This window comes from Salvelinus fontinalis, chromosome 6, assembly GCF_029448725.1.
Source record: "Salvelinus fontinalis isolate EN_2023a chromosome 6, ASM2944872v1, whole genome shotgun sequence".
NCBI lineage: Eukaryota > Metazoa > Chordata > Actinopteri > Salmoniformes > Salmonidae > Salvelinus > Salvelinus fontinalis.
Window position 1 is genome coordinate 12,616,773 of NC_074670.1, and position 18,937 is coordinate 12,635,709.

The 18,937-nt window shown below is 42.6% G+C and overlaps 2 protein-coding genes across 2 annotated transcripts in view; both read right to left on the reverse strand.

Moving 5' to 3' along the window:
• The window catches only part of atp8b2 (ATPase phospholipid transporting 8B2), a gene marked incomplete in the record, with an annotated part of 86,377 nt that extends 85,823 nt beyond the window's left edge, over positions 1–554 (reverse strand). The window contains 1 exon segment of the mRNA XM_055924996.1: positions 379–554.
• Positions 555–9,350: 8,796 nt separating this feature from the next.
• On the reverse strand, positions 9,351–16,703 carry LOC129857082 (aquaporin-10-like). Its single transcript, XM_055925004.1, has 6 exons — positions 16,272–16,703; positions 14,329–14,455; positions 12,240–12,377; positions 11,999–12,117; positions 10,999–11,216; positions 9,351–10,452 (listed from the first exon to the last, which is right to left on the reverse strand). Exons 1-6 carry the CDS (start codon positions 16,506–16,508, stop codon positions 10,236–10,238), a joined length of 1,056 nt encoding a protein of 351 aa, XP_055780979.1. The 5' UTR covers positions 16,509–16,703; the 3' UTR covers positions 9,351–10,235.
• Positions 16,704–18,937: the final 2,234 nt, after the last annotated feature.

Consider the following 18,937-nt stretch of genomic DNA (forward strand, 5'->3'; position numbering starts at 1 on the left):
AACAGTATCAATAACAACAAATAGTAAAGGGGGGTAATACATCTGACTAGCTAGTTACTATAGCCCTTATAGCATAGCATATGCAAAGTTTATTCAGGAAGAGATTTATACTTGCACAGTCAGTGTAAAGCACAATAACTCAACAAAGGTACCCATAATTATTCACAAGTTATCGAACAAAAGTAGGGCCTAAACAGGTAAAAGTGTATACACAGTTGTGGCAAGAACATTTGAAGTGCAGACAACAATTATAATGCATTGTTAATGGCTAGCTATATTAGCTCAATCAAAATCTCTGCGAAATAAACAAAGAATCTGACATTAAATTGTTTAGCTGGCTAGCCTACATTTTGTCGACTAGCTGGCTATGGAACCTACCTTTTCAAGTCCACGCTATGTGCACATTTCTGTCAGCAACACAACATCCAAGTCCTCTCGCTGGGTTCATGCTGCTATTTGAGTGTTGATGACACGCCTGCCCTTGTTTGTAAGGCCACGGAGGTAGAGGATACAGACGGTGCTGTGGATGCGCGGTGCTGATACACAGACATGCTGGCGAGGTGAAAGAGCATTTTTTTCTTCAGCCAGGGAGAGAAGCAGGAAGGAGGGGCGATGTTTACTTCGACCACCCTCCTACGCATATTCAAGCAATTTCTATAATTTCATCTCATGAGGAAATAGACTATCCTCTTTGTAATCTCAGGGAGATATTTTATTTTTTATTTTAATTATTCAACAATGTCGACAGCTAGTTATTACAGTTTGGGGAACTTTTGAGTGTTCCTTTTTTGTCACCATAATTTCACAAAACCTCCCGCCTCAATATTGCATTTGAAGGTTATTATTGAACAACAGCCTTTCAGCCATGTGCTTGTTATTATTTATCTCATAACGCCCCCTGCTGTCGCTGGTCGGTAACAACAACAGCCTATATTTGGGGGCGCAACATCAGCACCAAAGCTGCAGCGATTTTTTTCTCCAGCTTTTGATATTCATAGCTACAAATCAAATCAATATCTTATATTTAATTTATTCTGAACTCACAAAACACAGCCCAAAACAATCTCAACACGTACACTATAACTGTTGACTACAATGGCCAAAACTGTACAAATAAGCACTCTCATATAACCATGTTCCTCAAACACACACACCTTTCTTCATCATCAAATTACAAATCAATAGGCTACTAAAGGCAGGAATCAGGAGAGAGGAAAATGTAGGGATATGTTGAGAAGGACAGAAGCAAGGTAGAAGGATGAAGGGGAGAAACAAGTTTAGGAGAAAGAGAGAACACAGACGGAGTGAGAGAGAGAGAGAGAGAGAGAGAGAGAGAGAGAGAGAGAGAGAGAGAGAGAGAGAGAGAGAGAGAGAGAGAGAGAGAGAGAGAGAGAGAGAGAGAGAGAGAGAGAGAGAGAGAGAGAGAGAACAGAGAGAGAGAGAGAGAGGGGGAGAGAGAGAGAGGGAGAGAGAGAGGGATAGAGGGAGAGAGGGAGAGATACAGAGGGAGGGAGAGAGAAAGGGAGAGAGAGAGAGAGAGAGAGAGAGAGAAAGAGAGGGAGAGAAAGGGAGAGGTAGGGAGAGAGAGAGGAGGGAGGAAGGGGAGAGAGAGGGAAGCAGAGAGAGAGGGAGGGGGGCAGGAGGAAGGAGAGGGAGGGAGAGAGAGAGAGAGAGAGAGAGAGAGAGAGGGAAAAAGAGAGGGAGAGAGGGAAACAAAGAGGGAGGGGGGTGCAGGTGACAGCAGGTGACAGCAGGTGACAGCATTCCCTCCCCCATATGCCCCCCTAGGCACAACTATGACAACATAACCAACAAAAACGGGTCACAACTCCTGCAGCTCTGTCGCACGCTGGGTATGTACATAGTCAATGGTAGGCTTCGAGGGGACTCCTATGGTAGGTACACCTATAGCTCATCTCTTGGCAGTAGTACTGTAGACTACTTTATCACTGACCTCAACCCAGAGTCTCTCAGAGCGTTCACAGTCAGCCCACTGACACCCCTATCAGACCACAGCAAAATCACAGTCTACTTGAACAGAGCAATACTCAATCGTGAGGCATCAAAGCCAAAGGAACTGAGTAACATTAAGAAATGCTATCGATGGAAGGAATGCCGTTTGGAAACCTACCAAAAAACAATTAGGCAACAACAAATTCAATCCCTTTTAGACAATGTCCTGGGGAAAACGTTCCACTGTAATAGTGAAGGTGTAAACTTGGCAGTAGAAAATCTTAACAGTATATTTGACCTCTCAGCTTCCCTATCAAATCTAAAAATCTCAAATAGAAAACTGAAGAAAATGAACAACAATGACAAATGGTTTGATGAAGAATGGAAGAAAGAAATTGAGAAACCTGTCCAACCCGGAAAACCTGAGTCTACGCCTTCACTATGGTGAATCTCTAAAACAATACAGAAATACACTACGGAAAAAGAAGGAACAATTACCTTGAATGAACTACAGGACAAAATAAAAACCCTCCAACCCAAAAAGGCCTGTGGTGTTGATGGTATCCTTAATGAAATGATCAAATATACAGACAACAAATTCCAATTGGCTATACTAAAACTCTTTAACATCATCCTTAGCTCTGGCATCTTCCCCAATATTTGGAACCAAGGACTGATCACCCCAATCCACAAAAGTGGAGACAAATTTGACCCCAATAACCACCGTGGGATATGCGTCAACAGCAACCTTGGGAAAATCCTCTGCATTATCATTAACAGCAGATTCGTACATTTCCTCAATGAAAACAATGTACTGAGCAAATGTCAAATTGGATTTTTACCAAATTACCATACAACAGACCGTGTATTCACCCTGCACACCCTAATTGACAACCAAACAAACCAAAACAAAGGCAAAGTCTTCTCATGCTTTGTTGATTTCAAAAAAGCCTTCGACTCAATTTGACATGCTATACAAATTGATGGAAAGTGGTGTTGGGGGTAAAACATACGACATTATAAAATCCATGTACACAAACAACAAGTGTGAGGTTAAAAACACACACATTTCTTCCCACAGGGCCATGGGGTGAGACAGGGATGCAGCTTAAGCCCCACCCTCTTCAACATATATATCAACGAATTGGCGACGGCACTAGAAAAGTCTGCAGCACCCGGCCTCACCCTACTAGAATCTGAAGTCAAATGTCTACTGTTTGCTGATGATCTGGTGCTTCTGTCCCCAACCAAGGAGGGCCTACAGCAGCACCTATAGATCTTCTGCACAGATTCTGTCAGACCTGGGCCCTGACAGACCTGGGCCCTGACAGACCTGGGCCCTGACAGACCTGGGCCCTGACAGACCTGGGCCCGGACAGACCTGGGCCCTGACAGACCTGGGCCCGGACAGACCTGGGCCCGGACAGACCTGGGCCCTGACAGACCTGGGCCCTGACAGACCTGGGCCCGGACAGACCTGGGCCCTGACAGACCTGGGCCCTGACAGTAAATCTCAGTAAGACAAAAACAATGGAGTTCCAAAAAAGGTCCAGTCGTCACGACCACAAATACAAATTCCATCTAGACACCTCTCCCTGTGATTGTCTCCACCCCCTCCAGGTGTCACTTATTTTCCCCACTGTATTTATCCCTGTATTTCCTGTCTCTCGGTGACTGTTCGTCTTGTATATTTCCAAGTCAACCAGCGGTTTCTCCGCTCTCCTGCTTTTTGCATTTCTTCTTTTTCTATTGGCCCTTGCCTGTTTCTGGACTTTGTAACCGTCTGCCTGACCATTCTGCCTGCCTTGACCACGAGCCTGTCTGCCATTCTGTACCTCCTGGACTCTGATCTGGTTTTGACCTTTTGCCTGTCCACGACCATTCTCTTGCCTACTCCTTTTGGATTAATTAACATTGTAAGACTCCAACCATCTGCCTCCTGTGTCTACACCTGGGTCTCACCTTGTGTCATGATAACACAAAACAACTGGACAGACACAACACAACATCCCAGGACCATAAAGCATGAAAAAGAAAGTAAAATGGCTGTGGTCGATGGTTACGGTCAGGTTGCATATAGCAGAGGTGTTCTCACAACCATGATGTACATTCCCATACACTCTGCTAGACGTTCTCTGAAGAGAGGCTTCTCCATCTCTCTCTCACACACCAACACACACCGCCTGGGATACTTAATACTGAGACCACAACACCGACCCTGCACCCACTTACATACACTAAGACTGCAGCGCTGACTCTACGCTGAAATGTCCCAGACAAGCTCACACACAATGCTAATACAACAGTGACGCTGCACACACTTCCAGGAGGACTGACTGAAACGACACTGATACTTTAACACTGACACTACTGCACTGAGACACAAGCAGGTGCAACTATCAGCACCAAAGATGAACTAAAAAGCTGATGGCTTTAGAACTGCTAGAGCTCTCTACCTGAACAGATGAACCTCTAAACAGAATAAAGAAAGTGATGAAATGAATAGATAAAATGCAGAGCAACACGAACGCCCTGAGTGCTGTAATGCGTGGTTCCAGCACGTTCTCTGATGTAGTCAACATCTACGTCAACATCTAAAACACACTAAACCATGGAGCAGAATTAGGCCGATACCCACTAATTATCAAAATCCAGAAAAGAGACGTTAAATTCTACAACCACCTAAAAGGAAGCGATTCCCAAACCTTCCATAACAAAGCCATCACCTACAGAGAGATGAACCTGGAGAAGAGTCCCCTAAGCAAGCTGGTCCTAGGGCTCTGTTCACAAACACAAACACACCCCACAGAGCCCCAGGACAACAGCACAATTAGACCCAACCAAATCATGAGAAAACAAAAAGATAATTACTTGACACATTGGAAAGAATTAACAAAAAAACAGAGCAAACTAGAATGCTATTTGGCCCTAAACAGAGAGTACACAGTGGCAGAATACCTGACCACTGTGACTGACCCAAACTTAAGGAAAGCTTTGACTATGTACAGACTCAGTGAGCATAGCCTTGCTATTGAGAAAGGCCGCCGTAGGCAGACATGGCTCTCAAGAGAAGACAGGCTTTGTGCTCACTGCCCACAAAATGAGGTGGAAACCGAGTTGCACTTCCTAACCTCCTGCCCAATGTATGACCATATTAGAGAGACATATTTCCCTCAGATTACACAGATCCACAAAGAATTTGAAAACAAATCCAATTTTGATAAACTCCCATATCTACTGGGTGAAATTCCACAGTGCCATCACAGCAGCAAGATTTGTGACCTGTTGCCACAAGAAAAGGGCAACCAGTGAAGAACAAACACCATTGTAAATACAACCCATATTTATGCTTACTTATTTTAACTTGTGTGCTTTAACCATGTGTACATTGTTACAACACTGTATATATATAATATGACATTTGTAATGTCTTTATTGTTTTGAAACTTCTGTATGTGTAATGTTTACTGTTAATTTGTATTGTTTGTTTCGCTTTTGTGTATTGTCTACCTCACTTGCTTTGGCAATGTTAACACATGTTTCCCATGCCAATAAAGCCCCTTGAATTGAATTGAATTGAATTGAATTGAGAGAAAGAGAGAGAGAATTTGGGCAGAAACACAACCTTTCATGAACGATGAAGCGATAGTTGTGTGAGGGAAGAGAGAGAGGAGTGGAGAGCAACAATTGATGTCATTATCAGTGTGAGTAGGTCATGGTGGAAAGAGTAAACACTCTCACTGTAGGGCACATGTCACCACATCCCTGGTGGACCCCCCCCATGGACAAAGTATCGAAAGTGTTCCCCAGGGATGCTGGCCCATGTTAACTCCAATGCTTCACACGGTTGTGTCAAGTGGGCTGGATGTCCTTTGTGTGGTGGACCATTCTTGATACACACAGGTAACTGTTGAGTGTCAAAAACCCAGCAGCGTTGCAGTTCTTGACAGAAATAGGTACAAGGTGTATCAGAAATATTTTTGCTATTTTCACAAGTATAATTATGGGCACAGTAGCTGGCAGTGGCGCGAAAAGGCTGGGTTTTGAGTTGTGGGTGTGTCAAGGATCCGAGCGTACTCCATGGCTAAATATGGGGCTGCTTCAAGTTGTGTATTTAGGGTCTTTTATGTATTGCCTTCGAATCAACTCCAATTGGAATGATAGTCTAGTTCCATGTTATAGTCTAGTTTGTTAAATAGCCTGCCCCATATTTGTAATATGTTGAACATGTTTGCAGTCCACATTGTTGCAATTGCACTTCAATATGGAGATGCATTGTTAAACATAGGCTATAGCATTCACACTGATATAGGGGCTAGGCCTACTGTAAATTGCAGTCTGGACGTGGACATGCCAAACATAGTCAATAACCAAGATTAAATTCAGAAGGCTATTGATAAGGCGTAAAATGACAATGTATAATTAGAACCAAATTGCAATAAAAATGAAAGAACAACATGTTCCAAATATAGGCCGTCTAAATACAGTTACAGGCACCATTAATGCTCCCGGGGGACTTATAACACAGACAAGGCAAATTAGACTATGGAGGGTTTTACGCACATCCAAACTTTTGACAGGAGCTGGACCAAGATCCAATATATTGAGAAAGGGGGAACATCCACTCACCTGTATACTGCAAATATAATGTTTTATAAACATCATGAAACCATCACCTTTATACTGCAAATATAATGTTTTATAAACATCATGGAACCATCACCTTTATACTGCAAATATAATGTTTTATAAACATCATGGAACCATCTTACACATCCTTACATTTTACATTTAGCAGATGCTCTTACCCAGAACGAATTACAGGAACAATTAGGGTTAAGTGCCTTGCTCAAGGGCACATTGACAGATTTTTCACCTAGTTGGCTCGGGGATTCGAATGCTCTTAACCACTAGGCTACTGCACCAGTTCCGGAGGTCTACGTCACCGGCCTCTAGGCGTCACTGAAATGTCTCATTACACACACCTGGTTCCCACTCCCCCTGATTTTTAATTTCCCCTTTATTTAACCAGGTTGGCCAGTTGAGAACAAGTTCTCATTTACAACTGCGACCTGATTGATGATTGTATATATGTGCTCTCTGTTCACCATTGCCTGGTCGATTATTGTTCCCATGTCCGTTGGTCTTGTGAGTACCTGTGCTTGTTGTTTCGGCATTGTGCTATGTATATTGTGCACTTGTTATTTCGGGTCTCGTTCCGGTGCATATTTATTAGAGGTTTAACCTTGCTCTTTTGTTTGGGTTACATCCTGTTTTTGTATACGTTTGTTTTGGGCTTCATGGCATGTTGTATTGTTTGGGTGGCGTATTACCCCCCACACTTTACGTATTCCTGACCCTGGCTCCAAATATTTATAGAACATGACACCACCCCAAAATGATATTTGCACTTCTCCAGAAATGGCAGACTAAATTGCACTGCATTCGACCATGGATGGTTAATCTTTAAAATAAAAGTTTTTTAAACCAACAACAATATTGCTGAATAGCTTATCTAGTTCCATGGCACTGTGTGCACGCGTAGGCCTACATTTGATTTGATGTCTTCACGGGTAATATTCGCTAGTCTATACAAAATACTAGGCTTCTGTCAATTGCCGAAGATAGAGCCCTGTACATCTATCTACCCTTTAAACTAGATCATTATCCGCAAGCAGCACAAACACAGACCCATGGTTGCATGCATGCAGAAGCCCTAAATGTGCTAATAGAAAAGGCCTCAACTCCAGAAATGTATATACACAGGTTTAGAATTACTCATTCATAATTATTCCACAGATTAACTTCATGTTTTGTGCATGCAATATAAGGTGCTTATGAAATAACAGGAAACGATTATACTCAGGTGTTATTGGCATAAGTGCAACCATTAGATTTTCACATAGTAATAAAATGATAGTAAAATAATCATAATTTTGGTGGGGGGTTTGTCTGCCGCTCATTTCGATCATTCGACCTCAATAGGCGGATATAGCACCTTCTCACACCACATGTGAATTCATTGTCTCGTGTGCATACCATGATCATCCAACATGATTATCCAGTTAGTCCAAAATACATTCCCAACCTTGACTTCAAATGAAATGTTTGCTGGCAATTATTCTCAAATTAAATTGGGAGCCATATTTAGGCAACCATAGTCATTAGGTAGGTGGTGGGTGATTGTCTATGTCTAAGTTGCCTGTGTATGCACTTATTGTTTATATAGCTTCACGTTCGTTGTTTTGTTAAGTTTGTCAGTGTTGTTTCGTTTCGTCTTCAAATAAAGAGAAGATGTATTGTTATCACGCTGCGTCTTGGTCCTCCTCTCTTCCACAATACAACAATCGTGACACACACATGTAATGAACGGAGGTAAAAAAACTGAAAGCATCTCCATAAACTACAGACAAATACACTGACACACAATGATGTGTGTTTTTCTCAGACAGTGTAATGTGTTTATTTTATTTCCGATGGCTGTGTATCCTGTCTTTCCATTTACAATATAATGCTACATTGCAGGTTTTTCAGAATTGTTTTCATTGGCACGCTCTTTTTCAAGCGATATTCTGATGTAGAGTTTTTTTATATTTTCTGGTTGGATTCATAGCTTCTCCCCTTGAACTGTCCTAATTGCCCCGGTTTTACAACCTCAGATGATCAGGGATTGAGTTTCTGAGAGGATCAGCTTGAGCAAAGTGAGGTGTTTAATCACTGATCTATATTGAAAAATATAAGCGCAACATGCAAAGATTTTACTAAGTTATAGTTCATATCAGGAAATCAGTCAATTGAAATAAATTCATTAAGCTCTAATCTATGGGTTTCACATGACTGCTCAGGAGCGCAGCCATAGGTGGGTATAGGCCCACCCACTGGGGAGCAGGCCCAGCCAATCAGAATGAGTTTTCCCCACAAAAGGGCTTTATTATAGACAGAAATACTCAGTTTCATCAGCTGTCCAGGTGGCTGGTCTCAATCCTGCAGGTGAAGAAGGTTATACATGGTCTGCAGTTGTGAGGCTAGTCGGACGTTCTGCCAAATTCTCAAAAACGACGTTGGAGGCGGCTTAAGGTACAGAAATGAACATTCAATTATCTGGCAACAACTCTGGTGGATATTCCTGCAGTCAGCATGCCAATTGCACACTCCCTCAAAACTTGAGACATCTGTGGCGTTGTGTTGTGTGACAAAATTGCACATTTTAGAGTGGCCTTTTATTGTCCCCAGCACAAGGTGCACCTGTGTAATGATCATGCTGTTTAATCAGCTTCTTGAGATGCCACACAGGTGGATGAATTGTCTTGGCAAAGGAGAAATGCTCACTAACAGGTATGTAAACAGATTTGTGCACAACATGAGAGAAATAAGCTTTTTTTTGTGTGTATGGACCTTTTATTTCAGCTCGTGAAACATGGGAACAACACTTTACATGTTGCGTTTTATATTTTTGTTCAGTGTACAAATAGCATTCTCTGCCAAATAATAGGCTTTGTGCAATTACGCCTCCCCTGGCTTGAGCTACACTTCCCCTAGTTAAGGCGCCCCCCTCCCCGAAACACTCACTCACAACCAAACAATTAATTATTGATTGGAGACAGCTCGTTTCAATTAAAGAGCATTTCCTTGGATTTTCTGCCTGCAGCAAACCCAGTGGATAATGTTGTAAATACCTGTCAAAGATAAAACCCTCAAAAAACAACCAGAACGCCTGGCTCTAATCATAATATCAATTTCTCCTTTCACCTCTGACTGTGTGTTTTTGAAGCTCACCACTAATATATACACCTGATCCTCAATCAGCAGTAGCATCTCAATAGAACAAAATGACAGGAGAGGAGGCTTGGACAAATGTTCTCCCATCAGTCTGTTAGCATGTCCTTTCTCCTATAGGAAACAGCCAGAGAAATGTCTCACCACTGGGCAAAGCTGTCAGTTCAACATCTAGTTTTGATTGACATTTGGTTGGGTTGTCAACTAACGTGAAATCAACAACATTGGAATTAGGTGAAAAGTTGGGTGAAAATAAGATGAAATGCCGTTATATTGATTGGTTTAAGCAAATCCAATCAGTTTTTCACGTTGATTCAACATGATCCATTCATTTTGGGGGTTGAAATGACATGGAAACAATGTTGATTCACCAGTTTTTGCCCAGTGGGTCACATCTAGTAGGAGTCTCTTGCAAGTCAGTTGGAATTCAGTGATTCAAATGAAAAGATTTCCGCTCAATGCGCACATTCTCACTTCGACAGTCGGCCTGACTGTCTCTACCCTTTCTAGAACACAGCAGTTTTCAACTCCCCCCCTTCCTTCTCTGGTGCTGGGGGCTGCGTCCACACCTCCGTGGTGGGCTTGGTAGAGAAGCTGTCTATGGGGGGGTTCGTTGGAAGGTCGGGCAGGTGCCATGCGATGAAGACCAGATACATCCCAGAGCCCACCATCCCTCCCAGCAGAGGAGCCATCATGGGAACCCAGAACCAGTAGTTATAACACCTAGAGAGACGAGGAGGAGGGAGGATTAGTTGCAAATCTGCAAGTCAACTTCACTTTAACAACTCGTGCCCAGTTCCAAATTGAAATACGGTGTCTGTGTGTCCGTCATGTGCCTGGTTTAGCACATTGGTATCCGCTGGTAGATGTTCCTATAGACATAAAGTGCCTTACGGGCACAACAGGCGGCTGGTGGCACCTTAATTGGGGAGGATGGCTCATAGGAATGGCCGGAATGGAACAGTATCGAACACATCAAACACATGGTTTCTATGTGTTTGATTCCATTCACTTCATTCCAGCCATTACTATGAGCCATCCTCCCCTCAGCAGCCTCCTGTGCGTGGCACACTTGGCACCAACACATTCACAAACACACAAACACACAAAGCAGATCTAGCTCTAGTCCAGGAGTAGTCCACTCCTTTCATATGGTTCACTCTTCTCTCCCGTGCACTTAACTGACCCCCTGACCACTTCCTGTAATAGCTGACATGTTGCATACCTGCTGACTCAGTTCAAAATGTGTTTGTGTGTTAGAAGACGTACGTGAACACCTCAGTGCCCCAGCCGGCGGTCAGTGTCAAGAGGCGTGGCCCCAGGTCACGGGCAGGGTTTATCGCTCCGCCGCAATTGGACGACATCGACATGCCGATCCCCAGGACTACCACGGCAACGATGGGCGGGATCAGAGCGTCGGGGGCAGGACTATTCTTCTGGTCATCCAATGGGAGAATGCAGAGCATCAACATGGCAGTGGCCACCACCTATAGAATATGAGAAATTTGTGAAACCAGGAAATACAGGACAAGCGCTTGGGACGATAAGGTTCTATCTGCAAAAAGATGATTCTGAGATAAAGTTCCAATCCCTCATTGGTTTGAATGGTGTCAACACTGTTATCTTGTATTCTTTTGAACTTAACATTAATTGGGTTATTTAGGGTACTATATAGGTAGAGAACATTGAACAGAACAAGGCTATGTCAATAACTAAATCTGGACAAAATGCAGATAGAACCTTATAGTTCCAAGCTCTCAGAGTCAGTTGTTAAAAAATATTCACCCAGTTTCATTTAGCTTTCATATATTTCAGAATCTTCACATTTATGACACATTATGGTTTCCACTAGATAGCACAGCCACAAAGTCCACATTGTCTGTATCGTAACAATTAATGATAATGTAATCTTAATTGAAGGTTAGGGTTAAGCATAAGGTTAGCAATGTGGTTTAAGGTTAGGGTTAGGTTTAAAATCAGATTTTAAGAAGAGAAATTGTAGAAAATAGGCAGGGTTTATGACTTTGTGGCTGTGGCGGTTAGTGACGAAGGCCAAACGCTCTGAGGAAGGCGTTGAGGCCGATACGTAAAGTTATTAAAGAGCAGTGATACTATCAAGATCAGTGTGAGGGTTTCTTCTTTTTCTCATCTTATTCAGCGGTTACCATTCACCTGCAACAAAGATGTCTCAGATGAGTGAGTGCCTTTTGAGTTAGTGACGACCCACCATCTTCAGTTCCTGCTTCATACTGTATCATATTGGTCTGACCTGGTCTAGGATGCTGCTGCTGAGAGATAGGTGCTCTCCGGGATAGGTGGCAAAGATGGACGCCGTCTCATTAGCCCCATACACTGTCAAATTCCCTCCACTGAAGTCCATGATAGCATCTGACAGAGAGAGGGAGCTGGTTGTTCAGTGACAGTCATCATGGCACACTATATCATAATATTGATTAATGAATAATGATTAGATAATTGGTGGGACTGGTGTGTGAGTGTGTCTGACTGACCATAGTAGACCAGGAAGACCAGGCCAGAGGCCAGGTAAGCTCCCAGCACTTGACACAGAGCGTATGGGAGCAGCTTCACCCAGGGCACCCTGCCCAACGAACAGAAACTCAGAGTGACCGCTGGGTTCAGATGGGCTCCTACAGGAGAGAGAGAGAGGAGAGATAGAGAGAGATGGAGGGGGGAGGAGAAGAGAGGGGGGAGAATCAGTCAACCTCCTGTTTATTATCTCACTGTGGAAGGACCACCAGAGGGCAGGCTGGGCTCACGGATGGTAGCCCAACAAGGCATGGGAGACAGGTGAACCAGAGGCAATTAAGCACAGCTGACACTACTAATGAGATATTCTCCTTCCCCTATAAGAGAGAGTATGGAACCAGCAAGGGGGGGAACTATCTCTGGAAGATGGCCACCGAGACAGAGGAGCTATCTATGAAGAACCATTAAGACGGTGACAATGCCTTGACTTTTTGTTGTAGTTTAAAGACAATCATATTGTGTTCCTGTTTTTGATCTGGAGAAGAAGATATGCTTTCTTTTTCCTTTGAGAGATTTTCGTTGATTACGTTGGAGTGTTTGTGTTGTCCAAATGCCCTCAATATAGAACTATGTTCAATCAAGAAAGCCTACTCCTGACTCGTTTGTTCCACCTTCCCGCTTTAGAGTGACGCCCAATTACTTGGTCCGCTCACACTCACCCACTAAATCTGTGAACATCACGCGCACGTACACACACACACACACACACACACACACACACACACACACACACACACACACACACACACACACACACACACACACACACACACACACACACACACACACACACACACTCACACACTAAAAGAGTGAGAGTGTGTGTGGGAGTGAGACCTTGGAGAGTTGTGGCCATTACAGTAACAGCCTGATGCAGAATGAATCACCAGGACATTACAGACAGCTAGCACTGTGTGACCACAGTAATGTTACAGTCATATAGAAGTCTGGGCGCTGGTGTGACCATTTCACACCACCCCTACGTCTATTACTGTTGCCAGACTGACATTGCCAGTATGGTCTAAATACGTAGAATGGGAGAGTACAGACATATAAGAAACGCTAAGGAAATCAAGCTTAGTCATGGTACAGCAAACTGTCCAGTGTTACCTAGTGCTGATTTTTCAGTAACATTCCTAGTGTTGATTCAGGTGTTCAATTACCTCTAAGTGTTACATTAACACTCATTGCTGTAAAAAGAACCCAAGCGTTGGTGTTAGTAATAACCTGTGTTAAACCAAAACCACACGCACCATTATCATATTTCCCAACATGCTCTATTGCAGGTGGATTTTTGGAATTGTTTATTTCAATATCTATGTTTTTTGAATGTACTGTTGATTCATTAATCTTATACGACTTAAATGTAAATAACCTACATTTTTCTAAACTAATCCAACCTGGATTTATTGCGCCCGTTATTGAAATGGTTGTTCCAGTTAGATGGTTTAGGTAGCCAAAATGTTGGATATCCCAATTCTGTCTGTAATCCAATGTGAATTACATCACTTTGCAAGCCATCATAACGTGACTTGCAGGCCTGAGCATGATTTGCAGGCTACTGTGTCAGGGTAAAACTAGGACCTCAAAATAAGGCCTTATTAAATATTTGTATTGTGTTAAATAATAACATTTTCATGATAACATATTTGTCTGTCAGTGTTGATTTAACACGGGATAATTTGCTGTGTGTACTCATTTTAGGATTAGGGTTGTCAGTTTGTCATTGAAGCAGCAATGTACTCTACCAGTGGAGGCTGGTGGGAGGAGCTATAGGAGGACGGGCTCGTTGTAATGGCTGGAACGGAATTATTGGAACGGTATCAAACACATAAAATATATGGACACCACGTTTGACTTCGTTCCATTAATTCCATTACAGCCATTACAATGAGCCCGTCCTCCTATAACTCCTCCCACCAGCCTCCTCTGTACTGTACATACTGTATACTGTATGAGTTGTTGTTTAAAGTGGAGAAAATGACAGTATTTAGTCTAGTCCAAGGATTGGGATGGGAGTTGGTTTGGGGTGAAAGGTGTAGTAGGGTTTACCTGAGACCCCCTTGCAGAGGTACATGGCAGACATGACCCCTACAGAGAAGGCCATGTTGGCTGAGAGGTACTGTCCCTTAGTCTCTCTACTGGTCTTCACCTGGGCTGATGCACTACAGCCAAACATCTAGAGGAAGACAGAGGGTGAGAGAAGGGAGGCAGAGATAAAGTCAAGTTAGATTAAAGAGGCAGTCTGGTCTCATAGACTAGACGTAACACAGTAAATATAAATCAGGGATACTCAATGAGTATGATATTCAACGTTTAGTGCTGAGCGATTACTGCTTTTTGAGGTCGGTTCATTTTCGGGTACAATTATTTTTTTTACATTAAATGCACTATGCATTATGTAGGATGAATGCTGCAACAACACAGAATAAAACAATGAATAAAAGTCCCATGATGGTAGTGACTGTCGATTACTGCTTATCACGTATTAACCATCATTTATTCACATTACTTAAGTTTTCTATGTTACGTCTACCCCTGATTCCAGGTTGAAAGAATATCATGAGGGAGGAGATGAGAGAGTGGAGGGGGAAAAGAAGGAGGGAAGGAGGGAGAAAGAGAGAATTAGAGAAGCAAAGTGCAAGTAGAGTAGAGGTAAAGGGAGTGTGAGGGGATGTGATAGAGAGGAGCTCTGTGAAAGAAAGAGAGGGAACATGAACAGACAGGTACAGTACACTGCAGCCATGGCTAGAAGGACATCCAGTTCTAGCACTTTCCCTTCCTCAGCTGTGTGATTCAGCAAGGTCTCAGCCTGCACACAGACACATGAACGCAGGGACAAGCTGGAATAGACCTGACGGTCACGGACTAACATACAGTAGAAACTGTAACAATACTGCCCATATTAATGACTGACAGTCACACAGCAACAAGAATCAGTTGAAGCACACATACACCTACTTCCTCTCGCTATCTGGGTCGTTCCACCAATTCAATGTCTTTTGAGAAGTGTAACTTGGTAAAAAAAAAATAGCTGGCCCAAAACAACCGCTCAGAGTTGAACAAAGATGCCATACAGCTAAAACCTCTCTGGTTATAGCTTCAAGCTATCAACTTCTTATCAAGTCATAATGTACCAAATGACTTTTTCATAAGCTACTATAATAGGATACTGATAAAAAATATGTTCACATTTCGACGCAGGCAGTGGTGGAAAAAGTACCCAATTGTCATACTTAAAAGTGAAGGTACCTTAATAGAACTCAAGTGAAAGTGAATGTCACCAGGTAAAATACTACTGAGTAAAAGTCTAAAAGTATATGGTTTTAAATATACTTAAGTATCCAAAGTATATGTAATTGCTAAAATAAAAATAAAAGTACACATTTTTCAAATTCCTTATATGAAGCAAACCAGACGTCACCATATTCTAGTATTTAAAAAAGCCAGGAGCACGCTCCAACACTCATTTACAAACGAAGCATGTGTGTTTAGTGAGTCCCCCAGATCAGAGGCAGTAGGGATGCATACATTTGACCATTTTCCTGTCCTGCTAAGAATGCAAAATGTTATGAGTACTTTTGGGTGTCAGGGAAAATGTATGGAGTAAAAAGTACATTATTTTCTTCAGCAATATAGTGGAGTAAAAGTCAAAGTGGTAAAAAACAGATAGCCCCAAAAACAACTTAAGTAAAAATACTTTAAAGTGCAACTTAAGTACTTTACACCACTGCATGGTTGCAATAAGTGGTGTTGACTGGTGGTCATTTGTCTACTTACTGTTTACTCAGATTATCTCAATTATTTTTTTGTGGTTGCAATGTTGAGAGGAAAACCTGCAAGTAAGCACTTCATTGTACTGTGCATATGTCACACACACATATATACACACATATATATAATATATTTTGTATTTTTTCTCTTCTGTCTATAAAAATAGTGTGCTTTATGTTTTCCATTTTGAACAGTAAGGCTTTAAAAGCTAGGCTACTCACCAGCAGAACAAATGTTCCCATCAGCTCTCCCAAACACTCCCGAGCCAAGGGGTTCGTCACCCTCATAGTCTGCTTCACCCCCTCCATTTGAGGCTTAAAGCTGGGTCCCTTAACCCCCATCTTTCTGACCTCTGGGTCCACTGGCCAGGGATCTTTGTCTGGTACCTGCCCTCTCTCCTTCATCCCCAATACCTGTTTGTTAGCCTGGACCTGTCCCTCTGTCCCATCTATATACATCTGTGCCTAAACCTGTAGCTTACACCTGGCCAGCTTACAGATGATGTGTGTGTATGATGCTCTGTGCAGATCAGATGCCCACACAGATCAACTGGTTTCTGCAGAATCTTGGAGTCAAAGTGTTATTCATACACTGTCAAAGGCAAAAATAAAAAGTGTCATCCAGTCAATAACAGCTGTTATCTTCACCTGTCTGTCGCCTGTCAGTCATCGTCTTTCCCCGTACACTCCTTTACTAGCTAGTTACCGTCTTTATCAGTGTTTGACCTGTCCCCTCATCAAATCCACGTCAACCACACACACACACACACACACACACACACACACACACACACACACACACACACACACACACACACACACACACACACACACACACACACACACACACGGATGTCCATTAACTAAAGTATTGGATCTGATCATCAGACTTTGGCCTCCATAACCATGAACTCTAAACTGCACAAAACCTAGTTTTAAATCCTAGTTAAATGTCATCCTTCTTCTAAACAAACAGTATCTGCTGTGTTTTTGGTGTGATTAAACATTTGAGCTCCTTTGTCTTACCATGTTTGAGGAAGTCAATTAGCCAGCTAAGTCATTTGAGAAAAAAGTTTAATACCAGATTGATATTGCTATCTTGAAAGCTACCAAGCTACCTAGCTACCAAGCTACCAAGCTACCAAGCTAACTAGCTACCTAGCTACCTAGCTACCAAGGTAACTAGCTAGGCATATCCTTTGCGCTGTTTTGTCCGATATAAATATAATTAGAACATCATCATAGTTTTAACCCGAGATCTACTTATCTGGGCTTAAAATGAAGTATTGCAACACATCTCTGACTGTCTTCCCTTGTTTCTCTAGTCTTCTTTGTATTGAGTAAAATGCAGTTCAATATTGAGTGAGCGTTGTGTAAGAGCAGTGTATAATATCTGTATGCTGTGTTTACAACCCCACCTGACCCTAAAGATACCACAGGGAATTAGATAAGGACCATGTGACCTTCCGGGGGGTTTAGCATCTTTAACAACATGATCTCCTAAGGTGCCGTGTGTGTGTGTGTGTGTGTGTGTGTGTGTGTGTGTGTGTGTGTGTGTGTGTGTGTGTGTGTGTGTGTGTGTGTGTGTGTGTGTGTGTGTGTGTGTGTGTGTGTGTGTGTGTGTGTTTGTGCATGTGTGTTTTTGTGCATGTGTCCGTGTGCGTGCATGCCCATTTGTGTATTCTGATTCTTCATTATTAGTACATTTCAAAAGAACTTCACAATCGTAAAACACTGCCCTTTGGTTCTTTTGGCAAACCTAATGTAGGCCTGTGCCAACTAGGCGACTAATCATTAATTAAGCCTTTGTTGACAACTCCACCAGAGTGATAAGATAGGTCAATATAACCACATTGACCACTCTTGTAACAGTGTTGAGTAATCTACTGTAATTAATAAACCACAGAGAAAAATGAAAGAGCGAACAAACACAACTGAGGAAGGCAAGTGAACTGCCCTTCAATTTCAGGTAAATTAAAGAAGAAAATATGTGCTTAGAGCTGGCACAACTCTGTATGCTACATGACAGACCCATGTGTCTGCTCTAGAAAAGACATTTCTATCTGAACGTTATGAAAAGTCACTTCTCCTGAACAGTCCCTGATGAAACCCTCAGGATAATAAAAAGACAGTACCGATAATGAGGAGATAATGACGCAGGGAAGACGGACACTAATGAAACGCAGCTTGGTCATTATTCTCTTGTTAAGGACAGAAAAAGCTAAGCTTAGTATTACATCGGCTATTGCCTAATGCCATCTTATCACATGGTCAGGTGTCAGGGAGGGAGACCCATCCAATGAGAACCCATCCCACCAAGAGCAGTGTCTTTTGACAAGTTGCGTCCTTCTAACCTGACCTGTCGCTAATTAATGAGTGACGTTAATCAGTGACATTTATGAGTGTAATTCGAACGCGATGTGTCACTGAGACATGAGACATTGCATAAACACATATAGGCCTATAAACTACACCTAAGAGCCTCATTGCACGTGCACAGATGCACTCACACACACACACACACACACACACACACACACACACACACACACACACACACACACACACACACACACACACACACACACACACACACACACACACACACACACACACACACACACACACACACACACACACACACACACACACACACACACACACACACACACACACACCTATCCCTGAGAACAGAGTATATTTGTGGGCAGCATAGGTGGCCAGATAATATGTGATCCTCTAGCGCCCCCTGTAAGTAAAACAATGTACATTTACATTTGAGTAATTTAGCAGATGCTCTTATCCAGAGTGAATTACAGCAGTAATTAGGGTTAAGTGCCTTGCTCAAGGGCACATAAACATATTTTACACCAAGTAAATTACTGGCC